Source organism: Diplotaxodon limnothrissa, linkage group LG7 (genome assembly GCF_057381915.1).
Source record: "Diplotaxodon limnothrissa isolate DT_005_m linkage group LG7, D_limnothrissa_male_GT1.1, whole genome shotgun sequence".
In the NCBI taxonomy this organism is placed as follows: Eukaryota; Metazoa; Chordata; class Actinopteri; order Cichliformes; family Cichlidae; genus Diplotaxodon; species Diplotaxodon limnothrissa.
In genome coordinates, this window is record NC_140602.1 from 26,382,585 (window position 1) to 26,401,203 (window position 18,619).

The window sequence follows — 18,619 nt, forward strand, 5'->3', positions numbered from 1 at the left end:
TGATATCTGTAATGGAATTGAAATTGCTAAACTTGTGTCAGTTCCAATCCTTAAAGCTTGCTATTGCTGTTTTCACAAATGGCTTAAAACATGTACAAATCAGCAGATGATGATAATAAGTATATTTTTAGCTAAAGCCAAAATGCTTAAAAAAAACCCTCAAATTACACAGTTAATTGTTTAATTGTCTAAATGACAATATTCAGAAGCCTTAAAACCTAAAGCTGATTTTGTACAGAAAGTCTGGATTTTTGGCATCTTAAGCCATCCCCTCTGTTCAACGATGGCTGTTCACAGTGGCTGCTTCTGGGACTTGCTCAGTTGTCTTCAGTCATAATACAAAATATTAAAGGAGCACAAGGAAGATGTCAGAAATGAACAGATACTTGTTTTTGTATAATTGTAGGTAGTAGCATTTAACACCTCAAATACAGGACATGTATTAAGTTGCAGAATTTATCAGTGCAGAATTGACATGATCTGTCGGCGTGTCTGTGGCTGAATGTTAACATGCTCATATTGGTGTTTTAACACAGTTTTGCTTCTCCTCAGCTTTCTTCAGCCAAGGCTCCAAAGTACACATATGCCAAACTGGACAGCTTGAAAGCTGGATCTGTTGTCAATGTGTATGGTGTAGTGGTGTTCTTCAAACAGCCTTTTAAGAGCCGTGGTACAGGTCAGTAAGGAACCCATATCAGAGTTTAGTTGGACTTTTAACCAGAAGATAAGGTGGATAAAGCTGTGCTAGTTGCTACTTAAGTAGCTTCACTCAGCAGGCTATTTGTTTCCGTAGTAGCCTTCGTCAAAAAATGCATTCATCTTCTATCGATGTTTGTGGCAATGTCTGGCATTAAAAACAGAAGCTCTTCATCTCCCCGACCACGTGATCTGCAGCTCAGAAACAGGTTTGCTGTCCTGTATGAACTTATTCACTCTAACCTGTCTATGAAGCCCTCTGAGCATCCACTTTTGCGTCTCTCTCAAAGAATTATTTAAACATAAAAAGAACCCCCTCAGATCTTGAGCCCCTGGCATCCCATTGTAAACTTCAGGTAAAGAATTTTGGCGTCATGGTTTTTCTTTATTAATTCACCGTAACTTTAAGATGGATCAAACTATGTTAAACTCAACTTTCTGTAAGACTTTTAACTAAAGTTAAACCACTTTTATTCTATCAATTCATCTTCATTCATGCCTTTATTATATCCAAACTATACTTTTGCAGTCAGTTATAGACTAAATATAACACTGATGGAGGACATTTTTCTGCAAAATAATTATTTTTACTTTTGATACTATATGCAAAACTTTCAAATAATACAATTTTATGTGCACTAAAGTGTTTTCATAGTTCTTTATTACTTCCATTTCTAAAGAAAGTCTCTTATGTAGCATGTATAGAGGCTTGCTTATTTACAGGTGAGTGAAATCAATACTCGTGGTTTGAGTATTGGCATGATTTATGAACACAAAGCACAAAGGAATTCACAAAAAGATTGAGTGAATAAATGAACCACAAAAAATCAAATTAAGTTATTTTTTATTGCTATTCTTGGCAGTGATTATTCCCATGCTGACACTGTTGCAAGACAGCCAAGAGGCCATCGAATATAGTTAAAAATGACAACAAAGGTTTTCACGTGCAACAAAATTAACATAAAAATAAACATTTTATTTTTAACCAATTGGATGGAAAGCAGGGGCTGAAGCCTCCTCTCCAAAAGAGAGTTGGGGAATGGCTGCAATCACAGCATTGTAAGATGGTGAAAAATGTACCCTTAGACCCCCTCCTCGATTCAGAGATGGTCTTTCCCTTTACTTTACCCTCTGTGAATGGTACTCATGACCATTGATCAATGGTTCTTGATCAGTGATCATTAGAATTTGCGTATTAATGATCAGGGAACTGACCTCCCAGCCCATTGTTCATCAGTGGGCTGGTTTCAGTCATTGTTAAAATGTACTGTTTATAAGATTGGGGAAACCTGCAGTCAGCTGACACTGAAAAAGTCACTTGGATGAGTGACGAAACATTTCTCCTACTGAAAACACTACGTCCAGATGAACAGAATCAACCTTTTCGGGCTTCTGTTTAATAGTTTCCCTTCCTACTCACAGTCATTCAGCCAGTCTGATTTCCCAGTTATTTGGGACAATCTGTTGGGGACAGTAGCTAAACTGTAGCTAAACTGCTTTCGCTTGCACCTACTACAGGTACCTGGCTAGCTACAGGATTTTCACAGGTGTCGAGCTGTGTCTTCAGTTCACTGAGCTTGGCCTCCAAAGCTAAAGCCAGGTTGCATTAGAAGTATCATTACCAAAAAAGCCCAAGGAATAGCTTAACATTTGACACACTGAGGAGGAAGGTTCAGGAGGGACAGGTGAAGAAGACAAGTGTTGGTGCTTACTGTCCTAGTCTCTGAAACAGTTGAATTGTTTTTATGGTAGACTAGACACTTTTTTCTGATATCATAAAGTTCTCTTTTCACAGATTTCTGCTCTAGCCTGAAGATTACTGACCACTCTAATGAAAAGATTGGCTGCACCATCTTCTGTGAGAAACTGGAGGACCATCCCAAAATCTTTCGGAATGGAGACATTGTTCGCATGCACAGAGTTAAGGTGCAAGACTGCAGAGTGCATTTAGTGTGTTTAGTATCTATATTTTGCCCTACTGATTTGTAAATTTTCAGGTGAGAATTAAATATTGCAAAATCACCTCTATTAATAAATAGTAATATTAATGTATTGATGAATAATCTTTATTCATGTGAAATGTAATAAATAATTCTACATCTGTCTACACAGGCTCAAGTTTTCAACAAGTCCATCACGCTGGTCAACACCTTTGGTTTTTCTGTGGTGACATTTGATGGGGTGAAAGGTGCACCGGTCGAACCGCGGACATCCAGCCGTTCATTCCACTTTGACCCAGACGACCAGCGGACGGTGGAGGAGCTACGATCCTGGGCTGCCAGTCAGGCTCTCTTCGCCTCAGTTACCAGCACAGTCCCACTGTCTGCTGTTCAGCCCAAAGCTTACTTTGACCTGACCTGCCAGCTGCTGGCCAAGGCCCCTGTTGATACCACCTGCACCTTGTTGAGGGTAAGAAACCTGAAGAAAAGCACTTTTCAATGCCATGTGAATGTTTTTGAAAGAATTTGTTAACCTTTGTTTTCCACGTGAATTAACATCCGTAATCTTGTGGCTTCAACTGGGAAGAGATCTCATGTGTTTTGTTTTGCTACTGATGTGTTTTACTTTACACCTCAGGTTTGAGAACAGAAGCTACGCTGTAAGTGGTGACTGGTTTCCTGCCAGTGATGGGGGAGATAAATTTGAATAGGATTTGGCAGTAAACGCCAGGCTCTTGCCAATCAGCTCTCACCCACTTCTAGAGTCTTTTGTTATGCAACAACACATACAATCAGGAAAATATGTTTTTCAAATTATAGCAGGCTATTTGATAAAGAAAAGAAAACCTCATCAAAAAGAAGATCAACACTGTCAGTGGAATGTGGTGATTCACTCAGACACCAAAAGTGACAATTGGTGGAAGAATACTTGCATCCTTGTAGTCTTGGGATCATGTGTTGGTGCCACCTGACCAGAACCTTCAAATCCAGAACCTTAATGTTGTAAGAGGCCAGTGACAACTCACCATGCATAATCTTTCTCTGTTCCATTTAGTAATGCCTGTTTTCAAATAGCTGTTCAGGCTTTGTGATTCTTTCATGATTCTATTCCAATACAGCGTGATATTGCTTCTGCTTTTTAGGCACCATGTTTGTATTCAGGCATAGAGCTTTTTGAGACTGTACGGGCTGCAAAATGCTGCAAAATTAGAGTGACAGATGACTAGATGAGCATCACCTGCATGTTTCTGTGCTTTTATCAGGTCAAAAATGTGTGTCGTGCTCATTACCTATATCATGTTTTTTTATTTTCCCAGGTGTGGGATGGGACCAGGTGTCCTCACACTCTGCTGAAGGTAATTGTTGAGCCACATGTCACAGAGGGACAGTTGTCCTTCTCCAAGGAGAGGGAGAACCTCATTGCCGATGTCCTCGTCTATGACAACCATGTGGAAGTGGCTAGAAAACTGAAGGTCAGAGATTATAGATAATCTTAGAGCTAAATCTTGTGATTACCCTCAGAAATCACATTCATCTTCATCTTTACCTTTACTAATTTACTCTTTGCGTATATGGTACGGAAGCCTGTGTGAATAAAAACAAACAAACATATTTTGCAAAGTACACTTGGGTACTGTTATAACTGCAGGTAGCTGATTATTAAATATTTCATTGGCATTACGCTTTCTTTGGTGTCACACGAGGCAATCATTTGACTGCCCCATAAACAGCCCTTATTCTTCTCAAAGAAGCAATTAAAGTAATTGAAAGTAGAAAAAACTGAACGTGTAAATTTATACAATGAAGCCAGAAGGAGGAGCTGCTGAGAGAAACCAAGGGACACAGGTGGTATTAGATGTGTCAGAAGGCCACAATGGCTGCAGGACTACTTACTTCATACAAACTGGGACAGTAGCTTCTCAAAACAAAGCTGACAATGGTTGGTACATGTAATAATGTTAATAAAGACACAGTCTCAATTCATTTTTCCTATCATAAGCCAGATAAGCGTAATATTTCCTCTGAATACGGGACGATTCCGTCTTTTTACGGGACGATTGGCAACTCTACTAACTAATCTTATGAATAAAATAAAATTCACTATCAGTAACATCAAAGCACCCACCCAGCAGTATATAAACTCTGTCATGCTAGCTAGTACGCAGTACGAGTTATTGTAACAGACTGTAAAAAGTCAGCACAACGAAAATAAACTCCACCTAAACTTGGTTTATATCTGACCCAGATAGACTGCAGGTCATAACTTCTTACCTGAAGTTCAGTTCACCTGACACTCGGACTGGCGGTCGCCTCGGGTCTCTCCTCCTCCTGCCTCCCCTTTCTCTCATCCACCTGCTGGCCTCCACCACTTGTTGTTACTGAATCTGTGGAAGCTGCCATAGCTACCACCAAACAACTGAGTTATTTTTACACCCCGGCCAACATCTGGCCAATCCACCACCTTTCATTGTTTATACCGTTACAAAAAGAAAAAAAATCATCGACCCACCGAGCAAATGCCCGGTATGCTCGATGGCCAGTCCAGCTATGGCCGTGCCATCAGTTAAGACTTCGAGTGCCAACTGTAGCACGCGTGCCTAGGGTTGCCGACCCCTGCTCTATAGCAACCAGGCTCACACCTGCCTGCTTAATGAGCTCTGTCTGTCACTGCCAAGATTAATATTAAATCTTGGCAGAGTCTTCTGTTTCAACTGTTGCTGTGTCCACAGTGTTTGCTCTACATCCATCATTTTACCCTCAAAACGTAGCCACTGTTGTTCTCTTTCCAACAGTGTGTCTTTTAAAGTTCAGCGATATAAAATTTTTAAACTGTATTGCTCAAAGTACAGGGATAACCTTCTAACTGACCCATAGAAAAACATTGTATTTTTTTTTAAAGTGAATTTGCTCTTTTCTTTTTTTTAATTATTCTTTTTTATATTAACCATCACATCTCTATATCTATACATACATATTTATATACCTAAATGAGTATATACAAAGGAGGAAAGAAAAAAAGAAGAAAAAAAAGGGGAAAGAGAGAAGAAAAAACAAACAAACAAACAACAAAACAAAACAACCCCCCCCCCCCAAAAGAACAATACACCTGCCCAGACCAATATATATAAACTTGGAGCAGATATGGGAGGAGGCCTTCCCTCCCAGTTTACTTATTGAAGTAATCTATAAAAGGTTGCCAAATTAGGTAAAAGTGTTTAACATTATCTCTCAGTGAAAACTTAATTTTCTCCAGCTGTAAATGATACATTGTGTCTACACAATGCATCATTTCAAGCAGAGTGAGTTGGGGAGGGGTTATTTTTCCAATTTAGAAGTATAAGGCGTCTTGCAAGCAGTGCTATAAAACTCAAAACATGAATTTGTTTGTTATTTAAGTATTTAACTGTAGCTGCACCAACAAGTGCCATTACTGGGTCTGGGAGGAGACGTATGTGACAATGAGGCAGAATTCTGGTCACATCGATCACATCTTGAGTTCACCCCTGGAAACATCCTTGAAACCTTCAGTTTAGACAAATGGAGCCTATGCAGGACCTTAAATTGTAGTAGTCCGTGCCTGCAGCAGACAGAAGTGGAGTGAATGAGTTCTTGTGCTTTAGTTCATTGATCTTCAGTGATGTTAGTATCCAGTTCCTCACTCCAAGTGTTTCTCAAGTGGTCCAATGTAGTTGTACTATTTGCAAAAGTTGGTTGTAGATCCTGGAAATAGCTCCTTTCTTTAGCGGGTTCATCAGGAACAGATCATCTGAAACTAGTTTTTGTGGTTCATTCGGAAAGGATGGAAACGTTTCTTTAATAAAATGATGTATTTGTAAATACTTGAAAAAGTCTGTTTTCTATGGAAAATTTTTGCTGAAGTCGTTGAAACGAAGGAAAAAGATTATCAATAAACAGATCCTTGATTGTGTGTATCCCTTTGGAAGTCCATAGCTGGAATGTGGATCCTGAGAACAATGTGTATGCTTGATTATGAGTTAATGGTGTAAAGATTGAACATTGACGCCAATGAAAATGCCTTCTAATCTGAGACCAAATTTTTAGTGAGTTGGATACTACCGAATTTTTACATTTATACTTACCCGGATCTGAATTTGAAAAAACCAAAGATTTAAGAGTATTAGGGAAAAAAGTCATACTTTCCATCCGTTCCCAATCAGGTCTATGTTCCCCACCCCAGAATGACATACAACGTATGTTACAGGCCCAATAATAGAGCTGAAAGCAAGGCAACCCCATTCCTCCTGTAATCTTGGGTCTTTGGTCTTTATTCTGGGTGTCTTTTTGTTCCAGATAAACTGAGAAATTAACTGGTCTATTTTCTTGAAAGAAGTTTTTGTGATCAATATTGGGATACATTGAAACAAAAATAAGAATTTGGGTAAAGTGCTCATCCTAATGATATTTATTCGGCCAGCAAGCGAGATGGGCAGTTTAGACAGTCTTTCCAAGTTCTTTTCAGTTTGATGGTATAAATTAATAAAATTATGTTTGAAAAGGCCAGAGAATTCACGGGTTACATTTATTCCAAGGTATTTGAGATGGTAAAAGGAAACGAAGTCAATGTAGTGCTATCTAACTTTTCTAACGAACTAATAGGAAACAATATGCTTTTTCTTAGGTTGATTTTGTATCCAGAAATTTTCCCAACTTCAGTTAAAACTCATAATTTTTGGCAATGGTTTAATAGGGTCAGTGATATATAGCAACAAATCATCTGCATAGAGAGACACCTTATGTTCTACACCAAATCTCCTTATTCCTTTATAATTCTTTGTAGAGCGTAATTGCATGGCGAGAGGTTCTATGACAAGTGCAAATAGCAATGGGGTCAGAGGACACCCTTGTCTTGTAGAGCGGTGGAGGAGGAAAGGACTAGAAATTATCGTATTTGTGTTAACTGAGGCCTGAGGTTTTGTGTAAAGCAGCTTAACAAAGGAAATATGATTTGGGCCTATGCCAAACTTTGACAGGGTCGGGAAGAGGAAATCCCACTCGACACTGTCAAAGGCCTTCTTCGCATCTAGTGAGAGTAGTATTTCAGATTGATCATAAATATTATGTGTATATATAACATTTAATAGCCTTCTAATATTAAAAAATAACTGTCTATTTTTTACAAATCCCGTTTGATCCTCCGACACAACTGTTGGGAGAACTATCTCTAATCGCATAGCCTGAATTTTTGCCAATATTTTATTATCTACGTTCAATAGACTTATTGGTCGGTACGAACCTGGCTCCAAAGGATCTTTACCAGGCTTGTGGATTAAAGTGATAGTGGTATCATACATGGTTGAGGGTAAGCATCCTTTAGATAAAGCTTCGTTATATACCTAAAAAAAAAAAACATTGTATTTTTAGTGAGAAGTTTATCTCAACATCAGGAATGACCCCACTTTTTAAATCGCTTCTGTGACCACATTTTTGACAGCAGGAACATAAAGAACACACTGTTGTGTAGAACAAGTCCTCGGGATCCTCGTGGTTTGAAACTGATTTTGACAGGAGTTAGAGTCTTGGATTAAGAAGCAGTTTTTCAACAGGTGCACCGAGGTAGATTTGACAGGGTTTTGCCACAGAATAATAGTATGTCAGTAGTTAGTGCAGGCCTACTGGATAGAGCATTTTGCTTGGCCTGCTAAATTCAAGCTTATTGTTCATTGGTGGATTTCTCTTCTGCACACAGGTGGTTCAGATCTAGGCAGTTGGAATCAGATGATGACTCTTGTGACTGGATGATTAAACTTACAGCATTTAGCTGTCTAGAGTGAATTCTCCCACATTTCAGTCATTCAGTGATTTAAAGAATATGAACTTTTAATATTCATTAAGATGTTTTTGATTCTAAATTTTCTTTTGTCATTACTCAGCTTTCTCAAATGTACATTTTAAACCTGTTCAGCTACTTTCCAACTTCTTCTGTGTAAATGTCAGCTTTCATCAGTTCTACACTTTTCTATTTAGGTGAAAAGCAATGTGAAAGCTATCAGCATTCACATTGCAGTTTCTTCCGAATATACATTTTCTAGTTAAACATATGTTTTCTCTACTGTTGGAAAATGAGATAAAGAAAATATATGTTAATGGTTTACGAAGTAAAATTTTATTTTAGACTAAAACACCAAACAATGCCCTGAGTCACTTCAACCCAAGGGATACCAGCATGTACTAAAAATGAAGACCATACAAGGGTTAAACAGACTGTCCAAGTCTGAAAACCCTCCAATGTGAATTAAAACAATCCTGATAAGAAGAGTGAGGCAATTAGGGTAATTAATTGATGAATTTACTCAGGTCATCTTTGTCTAATATTAAAATTAGTTTGATGATCTGAAACATATAAGTGCAACAACATTGCAAAAACTAAGAAATCAGGAAGGATGCAAATACTTTTTCATGGTAATGTATAAGTCTGTGAAAGACGGTGACAATAGTGGGCGAGCATATCCATCATTATTCAGAGCACCAAGATATAAATCATATTGTGTCAGTTAAGTATGGAACAAGACCACACAGTTTTGTAGTTGGAGGTTGTCAGGTACATCCTGCTTTTTACAGACTGGTTCATTATAAAACTCTGAATACATTGAATGAGTTTGCTGTTTATTCACTTCTAACTGACACCAGTTTATGAAGCATTTCTCATGCTTTCGATTCAAGTGTTGCATCAAACAGATGAACTTAATTAACAACCAAGCTTTTGAATACAAGTCAGCTTTCTTTTTTTGCTTGTTAACCTGAAAGACCTGACCAGATGATCAGATCTGCCATACCAATGAACTATACCTACATTTTTTAAATTAGGATATTTTAGGTTGTTGCAGATCATTCTCCAGGCATTCCTTTATTTCATTTTATTTTTAAAATTTTCCTTTCCTTTCCTGCAGCCACTAATTTCATTTACTGCTATAAAAATTAACTTGATAGTTCCTGCAGAGAGCATAATGGATGCGTAATCTGTTTTCTTGTTCATAGGTTTTGTTGTGTTGCATTACATAAGGGTCTTTGTGTTGTGAGTTGAGGAGTAGCAGATGGATGCCACTCATATTCATTAGGAGAAATGTAGCCTTTTGAGAAATATAGCACTTTGAGAGTCGTGAATTTTTACCAGCCAAATAACACTACAATTTGTATTTTACTTGCACTATGTATTGTTGGTTTAGTGCAGTGGTTCTCAAAGTGTGTGGCGTGCCCCACTGGTGGGGTGCAGAGTTCTGACAGGTGGGGCACAAGTTACCTGGCAAAAAAGTCATGCAGAACTAATGTTTAACGTCAGAATCACTTTTACTGCCACAAAGACGTTTGTGGCAGTTACGTTAATATTATGCACATCCGCTGCAGTAATGCAGTAATGGATTTTAATTACTCCCAGGAGAAAGTAATTTGTTTTCCTACGGGTTACATTATTTTAACATTTCTCTGTAAAATGACGTGAAACGCGTCATCTCATAATTACCAATTTAATTAATACAAACTCATAGGCTACAGTTTCACACACCAGCACAAACACTTATTCTAATGAGGACACACATGAACTTTCTCTTAGTTTTTAGTTGTGAACAAAAAGCTGACAACACAAAGCAAAGATATAACCAGTATAAAGAGATTTTAAAGAAACCGTCACAGTGATTCTACTTGAACATGAACAGGTAGAAATGGAGACTATAGCCTGATTGCTTATCACTACTTCTGTTACTTGTTAAAGTTAATGGTCTGGCTGCTGGGCTGGCGTCAATATTCACTCAACTTTAACATCACTCTGGGTTCTTGGCTAGCTTGGCGTTAGCATGCTGTCTGTGCAGAGGCTTGCAATGAGCCGATGCGTTAGCAGCATAATGCAGTTTGCATTTCACCATTGTACTTTTGTCCTTTTATGCAGTAAAAATAAAAGTAATGTCCATATCCACTATGCAGACTGGGCCACTATTTTTCTGCTCCCGCACATGAAATGAAATCAGCTGATTCTAGCACAAGTGCAAGTGGAACCGATAAGCAGGATCAATAGGCAGGCAAACTAACAGTTCAGAGAAATTGAACTACAGGATGATGCTATTCCTATGGAGCATTAATGGCAAGCAACAAGAAACAGGGGTTTTTTTTTTTTTTTTTATCATTATTGCATATGGAACAGAAAAATCCTTTCTTTTTTTTTTTTTTCAAGGGAGTTGGTTTTGGGGTCTGCTTCAAATGGCAGTTCTCCTGGACTGCATTTTCAAGCCACATTGTTAGTGTTTTGGCCCATGTTATTTTTCTGACCCACAAGGGACTGTACCTGGTTGAAGCTGAGTTGAGAAGTCATTAACCAAGTTTGGTAAAAATGGATAACAAAGACAAACATCAGCAACATGATGGGGAGATACACTTCAATTACTCCTATAACTGGAGGTGGGGCCTAGCAGACAACTACTAGCTACAGCTAACCAATGTTAGCACATGTCATAGAGACTGCACTGCTAACTGAAAGCTTTACCGAATGGATAAGTTATGAAAAAACACACTCATCCACCATACATCCATTAGGGGAAAATTAGGGAATAATATAGCTATATAGACGCTTCTTTCGTTGGCTGGTCCTTTTTAGAGGTACAAACTAGTATCTCGAACCAACAACCTTCTGACTAGGAAATGACCTGTTCCATCTCCTGAAAGCCACCCCGTGTTTTTATTTAGACATTTCATCTAGATCCTTCATGGTGGTTTCTTAATGAGGGCTGAAAGCCATGATTTGAGATCTCGATTTCTCCACGAGAAATACTTAATGAAACTGGGATTTGTGTTTTCTGTGTGTATCTGCATTCACCTTCTTGGAATCTCAGTATTTTTTTTATTTTTCATGCATGTTGTTTTGGAAGCAGGTTGCTCATATTCATTATGAGAAATATATTTCTATTTGAACAAAAGCTTACAGACATGCATAATAATAGAATTTTAAATCTTCATTTCTTCATTAGTCCATCTAAAAGCAATACTGCAGTAATTTTCATTTTTTATTTTTTTTATATTTTGTAACTCAGTATAATGTTTATGAGCAGACAATGGGAGCTGTTTCTTTCTGTGGAGAACTCAGTGAATTGCCACTTTTAATGTGACTGGAAATGATTGAAATTGCTCTGATGTTCTTTAATATTTAATTTACCCAATTTACCAACGGTTTGCCCCAGTGAAGCCAGTTTCCTTTCAGTAAATTTCTCTCTAAGAAATGATTGTCTGTCAGTTGTTATAATCAGTAAAATTTTAAGTCTGTCAGGCTGAGTTAATCAAGGCTATTCTACTATTACACATACCAGCGCATGTAAATGTTTTAAAACACCTAATCAAAGCAGTTAAAGAAATATTGAAATTATGTTGAATGAGATCATCTCCACACCAGTCTTGTTGATTGCAATATCCATTGCTTGTTATAAATGTTGTGGAGTGGAACAATTACCGTATTTCCCAGACTACAAAGCGCACCTGAATATTAGCCGCACAAGCTAAAATCAGGGGAAAATCCTGTTTTGTACATACATTAGCCGCACCTGACCAAAAGCCGCAGGTGTTTCAATGTTGACTTATCATATGTAAGAGAATGTGCACAAAGGGAATTGTCAGGAAAGAGATGGCTGTTTGGAGACACACCCCTTTTATTAATATTTTGAAAAACAAGTTATGGGTACATATTTGCATAACTTTTTAGGTATATGTACAAGTAGCGGTAATTACAAGTACGAAACATGTACTGTGCTTCATAAATGAGTAACAAATGTAGTACATAACAATAACCTACAGCACACCAGAAAAATAGATCCGGACTACCTTTTAGGCTCAGGTGCAGTGACACGGCTTTAACAAGAAGAAAAGTCAGTCATTCACCACCATCTTCCTGCACACTAAGACCACCAAAGTCCTCTCCTCCAGTGTCGGATACGAACAGGCTCAGGCTCAGGCTACGTCATCCACTCTCCGCTTCTCTCCTTTGTTGTCACTTTAAAAACCAAACAAATCCTCGTTGTCAGTGTCAGAGTCGAACACCCTCAGAAGGGCCGTGGCGGTGTCCTCCTCTCCATCATGCAGCAGTCCAGCCCTTCGAAATCCGTTGGTGATCATGGATGTTTTCACACTTTTCCACGCTGTCAGATTCCACCGGTGGAGTTGAGCATAACTTGCTTTTCGCAAGTTTATCGCCGCTCGTCATCCACGCCTCCCGCTGAATGCGTAGCGCTACTTTGAAGTTTGTCTTTCACGCTACTTGTACGGCACTATGTTGCCTGGCGGATGGACACGTGACCAACATACCACTCTTGAACCCCGATACTGTGTGTCTGATTACACGCCCTTCCGCCAGGCAACGTAGTGCCGTACAACAGCGGAACAAACAAAACAAATCGTCTTACGATATCACAAAAATCATGGACAATCCATAGAAAAGCTGCACCTGACTAAAAGCCGCAGGGTTCAAAACTTGTGCAAAAAGTAGCGGCTTATAGCCCGACAATTACGGTAATTTAAAATTAATAGTATGCATTTATTTATTTATTTGTTTGTTTGTTTTTATGATGTGATAACTGTGGAAACACAAACACTGCAAAATCCTTTCACTGACAGCATTGACATTTGGTAATTAAAGAGTGAAAACCTTTTTTTTTTTTCCTTTTAGGTCATTAAAATGAAGTAAAAGATACCCATTTCAATACGAATTTAGCAGAAAATAAATTTTTACTGAAATATTTATCCCTACATCTTTGTTTCTGTGAATCAGTGTTGTTTACTGCTGTAACACTAAGCTGGTCAAAAATGTGGGAGGTCATAAGCTCATTTAGCATATTACATTTAATTATGTCAATTTCCTGTATCTGTCATAGATCAAAACATTACCCAGAATTCAAATGTCGAACGTCATATTTACATGCAAGTTGGGTCATGGTCTAAATTGTGGACCTAGTTTGGACATCGTATCGATGTCCAGAATTGGTTATGGATTGTTTGATTGATTATTTGATATGGCGATTCTAATTAGTGCAAATGTAGGTTATTCAAGGACAGATATAAATTATTGGAAATCCACATTCCTAAACCCCTCACTAAGAACATACATTAAATAAAAAAAACTTAAGCTGATTCCTATGTTATGCAATAAGTGAGCCCACGCTTGATCCAGGACTTGAGTTTTGTCTGCTTTCTTCATTTCATTGAATTAAAGCCAAACTTCAGAATAGTGTGCATCCAACTGTGTTTACTTTTGAAACCCAGAGTCTATCAAAGACTTGATGTGTCCGTAAAATTTCATTTGTTTTTAAACATGTTTAAACCCTCAAAAAGGTTCATTTGACAAAGTAATGATAAATAGAGCAGATAAAATAAAATGAACTGTTTCTTTACTCTGTGGTTTTATATCATTGCCAGCTTGATATAATGATTGAACTCATAGTAGCTTAAACTATGTAGAAATGGAGGGAAACTGGGATGCAGCCATTTGATTTCTTTAATGGTCAATTCTTGAAACGCTGTGAGGGGAAAAAAACTTTGCTTGCTTGAAGAAATAACTATGACATTGTGAACAAAACAATCAGTGTGTGCTCAACTCCTGCAGCTTCAACTCATTATATAATTTTTAGCGCTCATGCTTGACGAACTAAACATTTCCATGTCATTGAATCTTTTTGGGAATAGCGAGGTAGGGGGAGGGGTGTGTGTACTGATGCAGACACCCTTCACTCCACTCCACTTCAATGTTTCCTGTTTAGAGATGACACCATTGCGAAAATTATGCATTTATGTCGGCTTGGGGAGCGATTAGTTCTTTTCAGCACTGTAGCTAGGCCAACAAAGAGTCCGAGCTCACTTGAGCCAAGCGTTGCTTTAACTTTAATCAGTAATGACTTCATGAATTTCTTCACAAATAAAATTTTAACCATTAGAGAAAAAGTGACTCATAACCCTTTTCTAGACATGTCATACAGCTGCTTTCAGTACTATTGAAACTAGCTAATTACTATTATTTTCACCCTTTTAATCTAAGATTTTTCTAAGGTATAACAATAATCTTAAGGGGATTTCACAAACCAATAGGTGATATGGAGCCTGTTTCATCTTGTAAATTTAATATGGGTAAGATTGGCATTTTAAAGAAGCCAGATGCATTAAAGACAATTAAATAATAATAGGATTTATAGGATTTATTTTTCCACCGTGGTAGTTTACTGGACAAGTGACAACATAACTTACTACTATATAAACTAGCTGATTTTGAAGGAGCTCTTTGAATTTAAAAAAAATAATCACTAGATGATTCAGAAACAAAAAAAATGCTTCTATTTCTTGTGGTCTTGTTTTAACTTAGGTCTCAGAGTACATTTGATGTATTTGAATTGTGGTGTACTTCCTTTGGTCACAGCCCCCGTCTCCCATTGAGTTGACGTTCCAGCACAAAGAGCTCCACTGTTGAGTCATGCTGTATCTCTCTGGCTTTTAAAATCCATTTCCTGCAGCTCCATAAATAAGCCATTTTAAAATGAACAGTTTCTTCTTCTCAGTGAAGGCAAAAGTTGCTTTTTTTGGCTGCTTTCACAGGCTTCTGATGCTCAATAAAGCCCAAAGCAATCTTTTGAACTTTACATAGTCTTTTATGGAGCGACCAAGCAGCATTAATACCATAAGACGGCGGCAGTGGCGTCTTGGCTGTCGGGTGGTGAGCAGACAGTGGAGTGTTTAGTTTTCGTACAGACTCAGAGAGGATGCCAGAGGCTTCTCCACTCTGTTTCTTTGGCCTCTTTTAAAGGAAAATGATTTGTTTGCAGGGGAAGCAGCAGGGTACTATTTTTCTGTCAGAGGCCGATCACTCTCTGAGCTCTGGACCAGTGCATTGAGTTCTATATCCCATGAAAGCCCCATTTGGCCCCACATACATAAATGTTACCCCTTCTTTGCAGAATTGTTTTACATTGGAGATGTTTTGAGTATGAATGGCCTGTTTAAGGTCAGGCCAAAGCATCTTAATCAGATTTAAGTCTTGATTTTAACTAGGCCACTCCAGAACCTTAATTTTCTTTAGCTTCTTTTTTTTTTTTTTAATTTCAGTTTGCTGTCTTTCTGAATATCCCAAGTGCATTTTAGATTTGATGCACAAACAATGGCTGGAGGTTTTGTTTTTTGCAGCATTTTGTATGGTAAAAAGCAGAAGTTATGTTTCCATCAATTACAGCAAGTCATCCAGGTCTTGAATCAGCAAAGCAGCCACAGACTATCACACTACAACCACCATCATGTTTTACTTTTTGCATGATTTTCTTTTTATGAAATTCTGTGTTAGTTTTATGCCTTGATAAAAGTTTGTCTCATCAGTCAACACAGTATTTTTTTCAAGTCTTGAGGATGATCAAGTTATTTTTTTTGGTAAGTGTGAAATGGGTCTTTGTGTTCTGTTTAGTCAGCAATGCTTTTTTGCCTTGAAACTCACCAAAAGTATGGGAAATCTTTTACAGACAGATACATTATTTCTCAGTTTTTTTTCTTTAGATGTGACATTATTTACTACTTTTTGAAGGTTTTTTTTTTTTTAACACACTTCAGTTAATCAGTTTCTGTACTGGAATATCATTAAAGTGGTGGTAAAAACCAACATGATCTTACACTTTTGTCTTCAGCACAATGCACCAGGTTACAAAATTGAGAGGTGCGCAATCAGCCAAAGCCACATGATTTGACGTAAAACTCAGGACGTTCAGTGACCACAAAGGACTAGGCTACAACAAAAACAATAAGGATGAAGGGAAAAGGTAATGGTCTGGTCAGATGGCAGATCAAAGGTTCAATCGTATGAAACAAAGGCAAATGCTCACATCCAGGAGGTGAGGAGCTTCCTTTCCCGTCCGGTGACCCCTTGTGTATAAAGGAATAGCTAAAAGAAGCTTTTCTTATATCATGTCTACATGCCAAATTATCCTTCTGAGATTAGTTATCCTCCAAAGAATGCAAAAAATGGTTTACTGAAAAATGATAAATGTAAATGAAAGCATGCATTTGTTGACGTGAGAGAATAGCTTCAGCACCTTTTGTACGCACTGCGACCTTAGTCTTCTGACCAGATGAGTTAGGTTCTTGTCTAAACATAGTGCTGTTTTTCTCAGCTGCTCATTATAATCATACCTGGGGTCTCTGGGCTGCTGCACAGGATTTAATGTGTGCATACAAACAACAAGCTCGAGTGGGCCACATCTGAGTCGACACTGCATGACACTGCCGTTATTTGTCCTTCCTTCTGTCCTCTGGTGATTTCCCTCACTCTTCCAGCTTTAGTCACCCTCTCGTTTCTCGCTACACCTTTTTCCAAACACTAACTGTGGTAAATTCTTTTAAACTGTCATGTAGCAATAAGAAAACACTGCCATCTTCAGAGTACTTAGAGTTGTTTCTTCTATCTCACGCTGCTAAATATTCAGGTCTTTGGAGACCAAACAAAACTGAGACTCTGCAATCAAAAATACTCTGTATGTGGTCTCACTGGCTGCCTTCTCCCCCAGTGGCAGTTATATGATCTTAATAGTAGTTTTTATTTAAACATAGTGTTTTTCTATGCTCTTAGGAAGTGCTCCTGACCTTGTAGAGTGGTTGAAGTAAATTTAGGTAATAATGGTTACTGCAAAGGTTAGGATATATTTTTTGACATCTTTTAATTAGTAGGTGAAATTAAAATGGCACGTAAGCATTGTACGTGGTCATGTGATAAAAGGAGATTGATATATGGTAAAGGGAGAGTTATCGAAAAAAGGTTTATTTACATCTATCTGACTTCTTTGCTCAAGGCTGCTGGCACATGGTGTGCTGTGGTATTATTTTTGTTTGTTGTGCATGAATGCAGGAGCTTAGAGATTCCCACATGACACAGAGGAAGACAGCAGTGACAGTTGGTAAAGACATCTATTGGTTAAATAAGCTAACTGCACTTGATGAATGCCTGGCAGCACATATGAACCAGCTAATGGATGAAATGCAACTGGAATGACTAACTGAAAGCCAGACAGTTATGATCCCCAGAAGAAACCATCCCATCCAGCCAGTCCTGGCGTCATAGTGGTTGTTACATTAAAAAAGTCTAACTTGTAATTTGAACACAATAATTTCATGTTTCTATGAACGTAATTAAGTCATGAAGGATCTGTACGAAATTCAACAACTTAATTTGTTCTTGTTGAGATGACATGATACAATCTAGTGAGAGTGGTTAGTTGCTGAACTCATGAAATTCACAAGATCGCACAAGATTTCAAACTGCAGGAAAATCACTGGAGTTATAAGAGGCAGACAACTACACACACACACACTACGTGCATGCTATTGCTTTTTGTTGTGGATTATAATAATAATGGATTGGATTTATATAGCGCTTTTCAAGGCACCCAAAGCGCTTTACAATATCACTATTCATTCACTCTCACATTCATACACTGGTGGAGGCAGCTACGGTTGTAGCCACAGCTGCCCTGGGGCAGACTGACAGAAGCGAGGCTGCCATATCGCGCCATCGGCCCCTCTGGCCAACACCAGTAGGCGGTAGGGTAAAGTGTCTTGCCCAAGGACACAACGACCAGGACAGAGAGCCCGGGGATCGAACCGGCGACCTTCCGGTTGCAGATGCGATTCCCAACCCCCTGAGCCACGGTCGCCCTTAACCTGGACAAAAACAAAAAAATTCTGCATCAAATACAGGAAATCATAGCTTTCCTGAATTTCCTACATTGTTGGCATGGTGGTTAGTGCTGTTGCTTCACAGTAAGAAGGTCCTGGGTTCAAATCCACATTCTGGCTAGTTTGCAGTGGTATCTCTCTGGGTATTCTGGTTTCCTCCCACAGTTAAAAGTCATGCAGTTAACTGGTGATTCTAAATGACCCGTGAATGTAAGTGTAAATGGTTGTTTGTTTCTATGTGATAGACTGGTGAGCTGTTCAGGGTGTACCCTGCCTCGTAACCTATCACTTCAGGGTTA

At 38.4% G+C, this 18,619-nt stretch overlaps 1 protein-coding gene across 1 annotated transcript in view; it reads left to right on the plus strand.

The window, feature by feature from the left end:
* pot1 (protection of telomeres 1 homolog) overlaps positions 1–18,619 on the plus strand; it is a 52,743-nt gene that overhangs the window by 24,685 nt on the left and 9,439 nt on the right. The window contains exons 7-10 of the mRNA XM_085359485.1: positions 553–676; positions 2,492–2,622; positions 2,809–3,105; positions 3,953–4,108. Coding sequence (XP_085215611.1) covers positions 553–676; positions 2,492–2,622; positions 2,809–3,105; positions 3,953–4,108 — 708 coding nt within the window. The remainder of the gene's footprint in view (positions 1–552; positions 677–2,491; positions 2,623–2,808; positions 3,106–3,952; positions 4,109–18,619) is intronic.